Consider the following 13,444-nt stretch of genomic DNA (forward strand, 5'->3'; position numbering starts at 1 on the left):
GGCTGAGAATTTAGCTCAATGGAAGACTACATTCCTGGCACAAGTCCACACTCCGTGACATGAGGTGGGGGGTTCCTAGTTAATCTAGGGCTAAAGATCTTTATTTTTTCTTTCTTTTTTTGTTTTGTTCTGTTTTGTTTTTTCAAGACAGGGTTCCTCTATGTAATAGCCCTGTTCTGGAATTCTCTTTGTAGACCAGGCTGGCCTTGAACTCAGATATCCACCTGCCTCTGCCTCCCGAGTGTGCCTACCATGCCTAACTGCTAAAGATCTGTTTTAGTCTGTCTCAGTGATTAAATTCAACACACTCAAAAATATCCAAGCACTAAGCAAAAAAGGCTTACTTCCTAAACCAAAGCTACTAATCCTTAAAGTATAACCAAGTGAAACGTGGACAAGAGCTGAACCTAAACAGCACCCACAGAACCTTGAGATGTGATTGTTTATTAACTGTGTTTCATGCACAAATCCCAGCACTCCGGGCCTCTGGGAGTTCGAGGCCAGCCTGGTCTATATACAAAGAAAGTTCCAGGACAGCCAAGGCTATACAGAGAAGCCTTGAAAAACCAGGAAAAAAAATCTCTCTTTGCTGAGGTGAAACACAGCTGAGCGACACCTCTACAGATAAGGTCTGGCCACCACCATCACAATAGTCACACCCAAACCTGCTGGCTCCAGAACCATGCCCCGCCCCTCAATTTGGTTTTGTCTCCTTTTTTTTTTTCCTTGTTCTTTTTGTTTTCTCCAGACTACCCCAATTTGGTTTTGTTTGTTGCTCCCATTCTTTTTGGTTTCTGAGATACGGTCCCATCTGGTAGCCCTGGTGGCCTAGAACTCACAGGTTCTAGAACTGGCCTGGGCTCACAGAACTGAGAAAAATCTGCCTGCCTTTGTCTCAGAACACAGGGACGAGAGTTGTGTGCTATGGCACCAGGCATAAAACTCTTGCTCTTAATATTATACTTTGAGTTCTGGAATACTTAATGTGAGTTCATAAATACAGATTTTGCTTAATTTTATTTTATTTGCTTAATTTTATATTTTGGATACTATTGGTTTACTGGGAAACATGGCTGGGCACATAACAACTATGTACCAAACACCGTTCTAGTGTTAGCAGTGAGAAGGAATTCCCAACTTTTGAGGTAAGCAGATTACAGACAGTAGTGTCGTAGCTAAAATTTATGGTTAAGCGTGTCAACTTGAGTAGAATGAGAAATACCTACAAGACAGGTAAAGAACACCTCTCGGGATATGCATATGTATAATGACTATGTTCATTTATTTAGTTTGGTTTTTTTTAAGTTCTATCTATCTATCTATCTATCTATCTATCTATCTATCTATCTATCTATCTATCATGTATACAATGTTCTGCTTGCATGTACACCTGTAAAACAGAAGAGGGCACTGATCTCATTATAGATGGTTGTGAGCCACTGTGTGGTTGCTGGGAATTGAACTCAAGACTTTGAAGGAGCTGATAGTGCTCTTAACCTCTGAGCCGTATCTCCAGCCCCTAGTTTGTTTTTGGGGTTTTTTTTTAACAGCATTTTACTCTGTAACCCAGGGTAACCTACAACTCAGACTCTCCAATGCTGGATTTCAGACATTAGCCACCACACTGAGACTAAGACCCGTGATGGATTCATAAAGCACGTCAAAAGTAGAAGGTAGGGCCTGGTTGGAGACAAGTCATGGCAGGCAAGTCTAGGGAGGGATGTAGTTTTACCCCTGAACCCCTTCTGTTCTTTCTGCTTCCAATGCCAAGAAGTTAGTAATAGGGCTGGCGAGATGGCTTAGTGAATAAAGGCACTCACTGCCACGCCTGACAAGTTGAGTTTGATGGACCCAAATGATGAAAGAAAACAAGCCTCATGCATACAGTGTATATACACATAAATATGACTTTTAGTCATGTTAGCAATATGACTAAGTTAGTAATAGACTAAGCTATACGTTCTTGACACTTTGATGTTCTGACTAAGAATATGGGGACTAGTGAACACTGGAGCCTCTGAAGTCATAAGTCATAGTAAAGAACTAAGATATGTTTCCGCCCAGTGACACAGGACTCACTAAAGCAAACTTCCCATGTGCCCACTGTACAAAGAGCTTTTACATACTGGCTCTGGAAGACATGCCCTACTTTACCCTCATTTTACACATGGAGAAGCAAGCATTGAGGTGTGCCAGTTAGTTGTTGCCACCTGACACAAACACAGACATCTGGGAACAGGGAACTATGACTAAGGAATTATCTCCATCAGAATGGCCTGTGGCTATGACTATAAGGCACTTTCTTGATTAATGACTTTATAAACTTTATTATTAAGAAACTGCAAATAAGAGCTGGAGAGATTGCTCAGTGGTTAAGAGCACCATCTGCTCTTTCAGAGGTCCTGAGTTCAATTCCCAACAACCACAAGGTGGCTCGCAACCATCTATAATGAAATCTGATACCCACTTCTGCAGATAAAGCACTCATATATGATAAATACATCTAAAAAACTGCAAATAAGACAGCACACACCAAAGTTAATGAGACCCAAAGTCTATACAACTTTAATAAACTTATATACAGCTAGAACTGCCATTCAAAATGGGCGCTATAAAGCTTCACATTAAATTTTATACTTTCAGTATAGAATTTATTTTTTTCATTTAGCCATCACCTAACCAAAAAAATTCATGACAGAATTAAAACTAGAGAAACAATTACATAGCTATGTTTGCATCCATTGCTTCAATCACTCCTTCCTCATCCTCTTATATTTGGGTTATCATCTTCTCTTTTCTTCATGTTATTCCAGAGCCACATTGCACCCACTGTAGGTGGCAGCACCCCTGGGCAGGTGGTCCTGGCTGTTTAAGAAAGCAAGCTGAACAAAGCATGGGAAACAGCCTGTAAGCAGCACTCCTCCATGGCTTCTACGTCAGTTCCTGCCTGAATCCCTCAGCGATGAAGTGCCATTACCTTGAAGTGTAAGATTAAATGAACCTTTCTTCCCAAGTTGCTTTTGGTTATTGTTTTTGTCACATCAACAGAAGAAACATGTCCATGACAGAATTCAAACTAGAAAACTAGTCCCAAGGGTTACAGGGCTTGCAAACAACAGCACAGCAGAGTCAGGACTTGAACAAGGGAGAAAAGCTGGCTCTCAGGCCTTCAACTCTATCCTTATAACTCACAGTCTCTTAAGTATCTCAAACAAACTTGGCCACATAGAACTGCGTGCTAATAAATTTAGCCTTAAAGAACTTCTCATAGCAACACTATTTTCATACATACTAAATTAACTGCTACTAACTAAATGGTACAAAAATATTCTTAGTATCATTCTGCAAACACATGATTTCCTTTCTAACCCAATTTAGGAGGAAAAAAAGTCAATTTTTGAGCAAAAATAAAAGTTACTTCTTGGGCCAGGCATGGTGGCCCATGTCTTTAATCCCAGCACTTGGGAGACAGAGGCGGGTGGATCTCTGTGAGTTCAAGACCAGCCTGGTCTACAAAGTGAGCCTAGGACAGCCAAGCCTACACAGAGAAACCCTGTCTTAACAAATCAAAAAAAAAAAAAGTTATTCTTAGACACCTGAAGTCTACCATCATCTTGCCAGTGTAAGTCTAAAGACACAACTAAGCAAGCAGTCTTGGACAGCCAGCATGTCAAACTCTATCAATGAAGTATATCACCAGCCCCTTGGAGATTACTAAGCAATACCTAAAGCATTAATTTTTAAAACAAAGTTTTTTTCAGATATGAGATAAGAATATAATTCTGGGGCTGTAAAATGGCTCCGCAGGTACAGGTACTTACCTCTAAGCCTAATGACTTGAGTCTGATCCCCAGACACGGTCAAAGGGGATCACTAACTCCCACAGGCTGTCCTTTGACCTCCACATATGCGTACAATATACACACAGAGAAGAATATAATAATAAAAATCATTCTACTGTATTAAACTAGAATGTACAAACTATGAAACTGGATCCAACTATAAGAGCCAGCATCTAATTTAAGAAGCAGAATAACCTTTTAAAAAAATAGCACACCTCAGAACAGAACATAAGGCTTGAGGTTTGGACGCTGAACTGTCACATCTTAGAAAAAATAAACTCAGCCTGGCAATGGTGGCATACAGTTTTAATCCCAGCACTCAAGAGGCAAAGGCAGGAGGATATCTGAGTTCAAGGCCAGCCTGATCTACAGAGTGATTATCTAGGAAATTGAGGGCTACACAGAGAAACCCTATCTTGAAAAACAAAAACAAACAAACAAAATGCCTCAAATCTTTTATCTGGTATAGTGAGCAAATGGGTTAATATATTTCCCTAGTTTTCTTAAGACACAAATTAACTTTACAATTACGAACAATATGAAAGTTTTTTGTTTTGGGTTTTTTTTTTTGTTTGTTTTGGTTTGGTTTGGTTTGGTTTCTCTGTGTAGTCCTGGCTGTCCTTGACTCGCTTTGTAGACCAGGCTGACCTTGACTCACAGAGATCCACCTGCCTCTGCTTGCTGAGTGCTGGCATTAAAGGCGTGTGCCACCACATCAGCTGAAAGTAATTTCTTAATTACACTTAGAGTGTGTGTGTAAGTCGGGCGACAGCTTGCAGGTCTGTTCTCTCTCCACCATGTGAGTCTTGCAGGTTTCTAACTAGAAATTTTCCTTGAACTCCAACTCAGGGGGAAAAAAAAAAGGCAAGGAGAGGGAACAGAAGTAAGCAGCATTCCACCACTAGGCCAAAGAGGTAAATAAGGACACTTGAAAACACCAGCGATCTAGGGCATATAACCCACATGGAACTGCACAGCAGACCACTAGAAAGCTAAGATGAGCCGTACTTACATAGTCTGTCTGCAAGATTCAAATAAAAGATAAAGAGAAAAACTGCCTACAGTCCAAGTGCTGGCAGCTACTGACACATAAAAGGCACTCCTTGATATGTGCTTAGCATGGAACATAAATAAATGGCAAAGCAATTTCTAAAAGCTGCCAGTACAAGAGTTCTTTGCCTTGCATACAGCAAAGGAGGCAGCACTCCACTGATGTCCAACCTTACATAGAGACCTATCTATTCAGAAGAGCACATCATTTACAAATAATTTCTAGAATGTAATCTGACCACATTATATGTGTCCAAATCTTTTCATTCATTGCCAACTCCAGAACTCATCCTCAAGCAATGCAAGTTAAGACTGAGGTAAAATGGCAAAAACCCTAGAAACCATTCATGTCCTGTGATGAGAAAATGATCAAATTCAGAAACTTTAGCACTAAAGAGTTCAGCTGCAGTGGGCTATTCTGCTGCATTGTGGCCCTAGATTCCTCTGTAACAGGGAAGCACTTCCTATTACTGCTGTGCCTTTTCCCGGCGGCAGGCTTCCTGCAAGCCTGGTAGTGTGTCCGCTACAATCAGATCAGCAGTGCAGGTGTTTGTGAGCGTGGTGAAACCAGCTACAGTTACCAAGAGCTACCAGTGTACTTGGGAGCTGGCTGTCACTGAAGGTGGTGAAGTAGGCAGTGCCTCCAGGGTATGAGAATGTTTCTCCTTGTCCTTCCTGCAGCAAATGCAAAAGTGGATTTTACATGCTACACTGATAAGTTTTTCTATGACAAACTAGCCTTTTCTTGCCTTGTTCTAGTTACTTCCGGTGATGGGCCCAAGACCTGGAGCATTCCAGCAACAGTCAATGACGGAACCTAGCTCAAGCCCTATAGCCTGCTTTAACGGTTCTGTTAGTTCTAATTCTGTGCATGTATGTGCACATGTGTAGGTATGTACACATGACCATGCAAGTGCCCCAGGAAGCAAGAGGCATCAGTTTCCCCTAAAACCGGGGTTTAGAAGCAGTTGTGAATGCCTGATACCAGTACTAAGAATTGAACTCGGGTCTTCTGAAAGAGCAGTACACGCTAACCTTTCAGCCATCTCTCCACTCTCTACAGCCTAATTTTTATAAATGATACTTATCTTTGTAAATAAAAAATGAAAGTTTAGATACAGCAAAATCCAAGTACCATTATCAAAACAACAGTATAGCTTTTAAAGTTGCTAAAGAGAACATCACAATAAAATTTTATTTAATCATTCATTCATTCATTTGCTTAGGAGTGAGAGGGTGTGTACCAATGTTTCTGTGGAAATCAGAGGGCAACTTGTGGGGCTGGGTCTCTCTTTCCACTATGAGTCCCAGGAATGGAACCCAAGCCTGGGGACAAGTGCTAGCTGATGGGCACTCTCCCTTACCCTCTACAAACTTTTAAAAACAAGTTTAGATACACACTTGAAAACGATAAGACAAAATGTTTTGAAACCCTGGCTTGAGTTCCCCTCACGTGATGGAAATTCAAGTGGTTTTTTCCATAACACTTCTGCATAGCCCTTCAAATTCTAAACAGCCTACTATAACCACAAGAAACAGGGCTGCAAGGACTGGAGATGGCTCAGAGGTTAAGAGCACTGTCTGTTCTTCCAGAGGTCCTGAGTTCAAATCCCAGCAACCACACGGTGCTTTACAACCATTTGTAAAGTGATCTGATGCCCTCTTCTGGTGTGCAGGTGTACATGCAGAAAGAGCACTCATATACATAAAAATAAATATTACAAAAAGAAAAGAAGCTACACCTTTAATCCCAGCACTTGGGAGGCAGAGGCAAGCCGCTCACTGTGAGAGAAAGAAAGAAAGAAAACGAAACAGGCCTGCCACGATGGCTCGTGGCTAAGAGTACATGGTATGCAATCATGAGGGCCAGAGTTGTGATCCCAGCACCATTGTAACAAGCCAGGTGCCCAACTCACTGGCAAACATGTGTGCATATAGCCAGACACACACACACACACACACACACACACACACACACACACAGAGGAATAAATACATTTTCTTTTTAAAATAATCAAGGAAGCTGCCTAGGGCTTCCAAAACTAAAATGTATATAATTTACAGGCACAGTCCACTGTCTCCATGTTCAGTGATAATCTGGGAGAAAACTAGGAAGTTCATAGAGTTGTCAGTCTCTAAACACCATCATCTAAAAGTGATTTTTAATGGGAACATGGGAACAAGGGGGTTAAGACCCTTATATTACACAGAACAATTATGAGAACCCTGAAGAGCTACTCCATGGCAGCATGCCCCAGGCCTCTTAACCATGAACCTAATACTCACTGAAGGCTAGTCTCTACACTGGAGTTTTAGATTTGTTAAACATTTAAACTTTAGCCACAGCCCTTTGGTTGGTTGGTTTTCGGTTTTTGGTTTTTGGAAACAGAGTTTCTCTATATAGCCTTGGCTGTCCTGGACTCACTTTGTAGGCCAGGCTTCAAATTCACAGCACATTTTTTAAAAAATTGGTTTTCCCTGAACTCCTCCAGAAATCCTGAGTTCAATTCCCAGCAACCACATGGTGGCTCACAACCATCTACACTGGGATATGATGTCCTCTTCTGGCATGCAGGTGTAAATGCTCATAGAGCATTCATACATAAAGCAAATAGATCTTTTAAATTTTTTTATAAAATTTAAAATTAAAAAATTTATAAAATAAAAAATTTTAATAAAATTTATTATCCCAAATTAATTCAAATAAGCCATGTTTCAAAACTGAAACCAAGTATGATAATATATATTTGTACCTCAAGACGCAGTAAGCAGAAGGGTTATTACGTTTGAGGCTAGCCTAGGCTATGAGGGGAGTCAAGATCAGCATGGGATATAGTGTCAACTTGTATAAAAATAAGCAAAATTAACCCAAAATTATTCTGCTTTTTAATTAGAAAGGTAGCTTGATAACAATGTGTATTACCAGCTAATAGCTCATGATTGTCCACTACCCTCACCTTTCATGAATAATCACTTTCTCTTATGTCACTATCTGATACTAGATTGGGGGTTAAGGATGTGGTCAATTGATGAGTACCATCTAGCACTACACAAAGCCCTGTGCTCAATCCCTAGCACCACCACAAGAGCAATAAATGAAATCAGCACAGGAAATCAACACACACCTATACTTATAGATAGGGGAAAATGTGTTTAATCATGTGTATAAGTGTGTCTGTAGCAATGTCACAGTCTTAGGTAACTCTTTCATTTAGAGAAGTATATACACATTTTTATGGCACTATCCATTTTTAAAATATATAATGTGTTTGTGTAAGTCAAGCTGTCCCCAGAGGCCATAAGGGGGCATTGGATCCCCTGGAGCTAGCCTTACAGGCCATTGTGAGGTCCCTGACATAGGTGCTGGCACTGCACTGAATGAAGTCCTAGGGAAAGAGCAGAAATGGCTGAGCCATCTTTCCTGTCAGGAAAAAAAAAAAAAGCTTTGTAAAGGATCTCCACTCTATGGTTCTAATCTAAGATAGACTTAAAGAGGCAGATGAGAAAAATATAAGATACATTGGCCTGCGCCCTAATTCTATGCAGGCTACTATCAGCTTTGTCATTGGAACCTTTGGCCTATGTGACTTTTCTAGCCAGGTGAGTAAAATGAAGACACAAGCAGAACACTTAAAGTTTCTATACAAGTGTGATCTGGGTGTGGTGGTGAGTGTAATCCCAGCACTCGGGAGGCAGAGGCAAGTGGATCCCTGTGAGTTCTAGGCCAGCCTGGTCTACAAAGTGAGTCCAGGACAGCCAGGGATACACAGAGAAACCCTGTCTAGGAAAAAAAAATTTTTCCTACAAGCTCTTAAACAACTAAGGTGGACATGGTGCTGCAGGCCTGTAGTACCCACACTCCAGGAGCTGAAGGAAGAGCCCCAGTTTGAGGCCATCCTGCGCTATACAAACAGATTCCATCTCAAAACCAAAACACTCTAGATTTAGGCTTCTTCCATCTTGCCAAGTATCTTTTCTTAATTTTTAACAGCAATAAAATTGTCCATGGATTAACTTTTTCAATTAATCACAATTTTAAAAAGTACACACAAATTCTTATGACACTATATTTAAAATATAATGCTTATAAGAGTTTACTCTGTAATATTTGGCAAACTCAATTCTATATTTCTTAGTAACTATGTTATGACCCATCTAAGTGTCCCAGTAAATGTTACTCAACAATACATTACATTACACATATAGGACACATGACTGATTATGCAACAACTGCACCAACATTAACACAGTAATTAGACAGTACTTCATTTTTAACACATATCAGAAATTTAAAGTCTAGGGCTATTTCTTTGAACAACATCTAGAATGAATGAGAAGACTCTGCACCTCATGTCTCTTAACAGACAGGTACCGTTTCAGGGTTAAAGCAAAAGAGAAACTTGAGTCTCTCTGTTCTTCAACAGTGCAGTGTTTTAGGATTGGACCACATACTGCATAAAAGAAATTCAGCTTCACAACCTTTGTAAACTAGGTGACAGCATTAAGCAAATCATCCTCAAACTCTTAGGTAGATTTACCAGCATTTAAATTTAGTGTTTACAACCCCCCTCCACCTGGGAGAGTTGAGCAGATAGATCACTAGGTTCAAGGTCAACCTGTACTACTTAGTGAGTTCAAGGACAGCCTAGACCACAGTGAAACTCTGCTCAATTGAACAAGAATAGATGGAAGAGAGGCACATTTAAGCTAGTGTCTAAGGAGGCTGCCCCTTTCTCAGCTTTTTGTTGTTGTTATTGTTTGGTTTTTTGGTTTTTCAAGACAGGGTTTCTCTGTGTAGCCCTGGCTGTCCTGGACTCACTTTACAGACCAGGCTGACCTCCAACTCAAAAAGCTCCACCTGCCTCTGCCTCCTGAGTGCTGGGATTAAGGGCATGCACCACCACGCCCAGCTCCTTTCTCAGCATTTAAAATCCTATTTTTGTTGTTGGAATAGGGAGGGTGTTCTTCCTGTGTAGCCCTGCCTAGTGTGGCGTCTGTTATGTAGATACAGAGCAAGCTGGCCCTCAAACTTGGAGCATCATCCCTCCTCAGCCTCATAAATGCTGGAATTAGAGGTAAGCATCACTATGTTTAGAACATTAAAATTTCTTATTGACAGATCATAATTATATATCTGTGTATGTGTGGGGGGGATAATGCAATGTTTTACTATATAGAGAATTTGGAATGATAAAATAAGTTAAACATAGCCTGTCTTCTGTGGGATTTTTTTTAACAGAGACTCCACCATCATAATTCCAAAAGAATACACTAATATTGATTGATAACAGGTCACTAAATTCAACAACACTACAGACAGACAGTTAACAATTGTTACAAGAATCCAATGCAAGCCAAGCCTAGTGGTGCACACCTTTAATCCCAGCACTCGGGAGGCAGAGGCAGGTGGATCATTGTGAGCTGGAGTCCAGGACAGCCAGACCTACACAGACAAACCCCGTCTCGGAAAAACAAAACAAAACAAACAAACAATAATCTAATGCAAAAGGAGAGGAGGCATCAGGTGCCTCATCTCACAAACCATAAACCTGACTGCAGAGCACACTAGGAAACAAGCCCCGCTGATTTCTTTCTCAATATACTCCCATGTGCTTGCATTGCATAGAACAGCCGCTAAAAATATTAATGTGTTATCACTTCCCTATTCCTCCTACTTAGCCCTTAGAGCAACTCTGTTAAGAAATACATTGTTATCTCTATTTACTAGATAAGAAAACAGCAGTCAACCAGACCCAAGGATGCTAAGTGGCACATCCAGATTTCAAATCCAGGCTGCTTGGCATTAAAGTTCAGGCTTGTTACACTAAACCACACTGTCTAATGATATATAAGCATTAAAGTACTCGGTATGTCTCTTAAATTCTACTCATCAGTGCAGGCCCCTGCATTAACTACTCCTCCACAGCAGAGCCAACTGACCATACTGACACACTCACACACCCCATCTTGTCCAAGAGGAGGATTGCCTAGGAAACTCCAATCCTTATCTAGAGTAAATAACAGAAAATAAACACTTTGCAGGCTATAGAAAAGTTCTGATATGAAAGACAGCCTAATGTCTGTTCCACCTTCTTCCCTTCGTCTTAAACATGTACTCACTGGGGCGGGGGAGCACCACACAGAAATCAGACATTCAGCACACAAATTTCCTTTACACTTATATTCATCCTTTTTCAAGAGACCTTCGGGTTTTGATCCCCTCTTTCTCCAGGTCCTGCTCACGCATGTTGCTCTATTACTACACGGACTGAGTCACAAGTTACCTAGCTTCTCCCTTCCTTGGCAGTGTGTCTGAATAATTCCAGTAGCCAAACTTGTTGGACAGCTCAGCTGACTCCTGTGAGAGGGTTGGATCAGTCCTCTTGAAGGTATGTGAACTGCCGACACTTCTCTTCAGAACAACCGTAAAGCTCAACCCTGGGAGTACAGCCCTAAGACAGTGACTTCTTAGCTCTAAATAAAGACGGACAAGGAATCCTTCAGGCCCATTCCTTTCCCAGGCAATCAAAAAACCAAAACTCAATAACCATTTCTCCCAGTGAATTAATCACATTGTAATTAAGTTCTCCAAGCAATTTCCCGGAGCCTGCATAAGCCCAATCCAAGCAAAGTCCTTCTCTAGGAGGAAACAAAACAAAACAAAACAAAACAAAATCTTTTTAAAGGCCAAACCCTGAAGGATAGTTAACTTTATGTTGAATGCAAATCCATCTACCTACCCGCTTAACACACTCAGCTCTGCGAAAACAGAAACTCGCCTCGCCCTTACTCTTTGCCTTAATAAATACTAGGTCCTGAATGGTCTCTGCAACAGCTTCCACCAGTGAGCCAGGTCATCAGTTTGGTGTTCAACTCTCCATGGGCAAGTGACAAACGACCAGCGAACTGGAGGCGCCAAGGCTCCCCCTGGCATCCAGAGGCGCCCACACGGGTCGCCTGCTTTCACAATGCGGCTCCTCCGTCCCAAGTGGAGAGGTTCAGAGTGGCTCCCCCTTCGCTGGCGTTCTGTACAAGGCCGGACTCACCGGTCCGGGTGAGAAAGTGACAGATTGGAATTAACCCTTCAGCCTCCACGGTCCCCAAAGGCGGCAACAGTGACCGATTCGGCCCTTTCCAAGCCGCATTAAAGGTACAGCCCCCACCAAAACGCGGCGTGAAATTGACCCCCGGGCTGCTGACCCGCCGGCTAACACCTCCGAGGCCCACACACGCAGGATCGCCCAGCCCGGCCCTCGGGGAGGTGACAGGCCCGGGACGGCGGCCCACGCCGCCCACAGACGGCTGCTCACCGCGATGACATTGACGAAGGTGGTCTTGCCGGAGTACTGCAGCCCCACGAGCGTCAGTTCCATCTCCTCCTTCCAGAACAGCGAGCGGAACCAGTCCAGCAGGCGGGAGATGAGCGCCAGCATGGCGGCGGCCGGCGGAGAGCGGGGACGGGCGCGGACGACGGTGGACACTGCTTCCCACGAGCGGGTATCGGCCCCGAACCCGCCAACGGCTCCTCGGCGGGCCCCCCGGCGCGACTCGGACAGACACAAGCTGGCGGCTGCGACGGCCGGAGCCAGGAAGCCCAGCGGGTCATATGACTCGCCCTACCTCCCCCCGACGCCTGGCTCCACGCAGCCGCGGAAGCGCACGGCAAGAGCGGCGCCGCCGGGTTGGACCCCGAGCGCCCGCCGCCGACAGCGCCACCTGTTGGTAAATCCCGCGGCACAGTCTTTCAATTGCCTTAGTGTTAATTCACTTTGTCATATGCCTTCCCTCTTTCATTGTAAGTTCACTCACCATTTTTCTTTCCAAGTTATTGGTCTCCACAGCCAACAATTTCAGGCAGGGCAATCAGGAGTTCGACAAACAAAAAAATATGGGGTTACGGAGGTAACTCGGAGGTTAAAACCGCTTCCAGAAGCCCTGAGTTCAGAATCCAGCACCCATAACTGGACGCCATTAACAGCCTGTAACTTCAGCACCAGGTGATCCAGAACCAGGGCTTTCTGACCTTGTGGGCTCCTGCAAGCACACGAACATACTCCCACAATAAATGAATACACATGAATAATAATAAAAATTTTCAAAAGTTGATCCTCGTTCTCTTATTTATTGAATTTTTCTGTAATTGTTCATTGACAAAATAACCTGAGAGGAAATGTTAATATTCTGACGATTTAAACACAAAATAAAACATCAGAATTTGGGTTGGGGATATAATCCATGCGGTAGAATGCTTGCCTGGCATGGATGAAGCACTGGTTTCCATTCCTGGGCTGAATTAAGTGCCCAGGACTCGACAAAATTGAGCATACTGATGCATGCCAGTAACCCCAGCACTTGGCAGATAGAGGGAGAGGATTTACAAGTTCAAGACCAGTCTGCACTTCATGAGACTTTGTCAGATGATGATGATGATGATGGTGATGATGGTGGTGATGATGATGATGATGGTGATGGTGATGATGATGATGGTGATGCTGCTCTGAATTAGGTGTAGGGTTCACACTTGTAAACCAAGAGCTGTGGAACATGAGGCA

The 13,444-nt window shown here is 42.7% G+C and overlaps 1 protein-coding gene across 1 annotated transcript in view; it reads right to left on the reverse strand.

The window, feature by feature from the left end:
- Positions 1 to 12,535, reverse strand: part of ARL8B (ARF like GTPase 8B) — a 39,223-nt gene extending 26,688 nt beyond the window's left edge. Inside the window, exon 1 of the mRNA XM_084765484.1 lies at positions 12,203 to 12,535. Coding sequence (XP_084621610.1) covers positions 12,203 to 12,325 — 123 coding nt within the window. The 5' untranslated portion in view covers positions 12,326 to 12,535. The remainder of the gene's footprint in view (positions 1 to 12,202) is intronic.
- Between the last annotated feature and the right edge of the window lie 909 nt (positions 12,536 to 13,444).

This window comes from Acomys minous (assembly GCF_964271855.1).
Source record: "Acomys minous genome assembly, chromosome: 17".
Lineage (NCBI taxonomy): Eukaryota > Metazoa > Chordata > Mammalia > Rodentia > Muridae > Acomys > Acomys minous.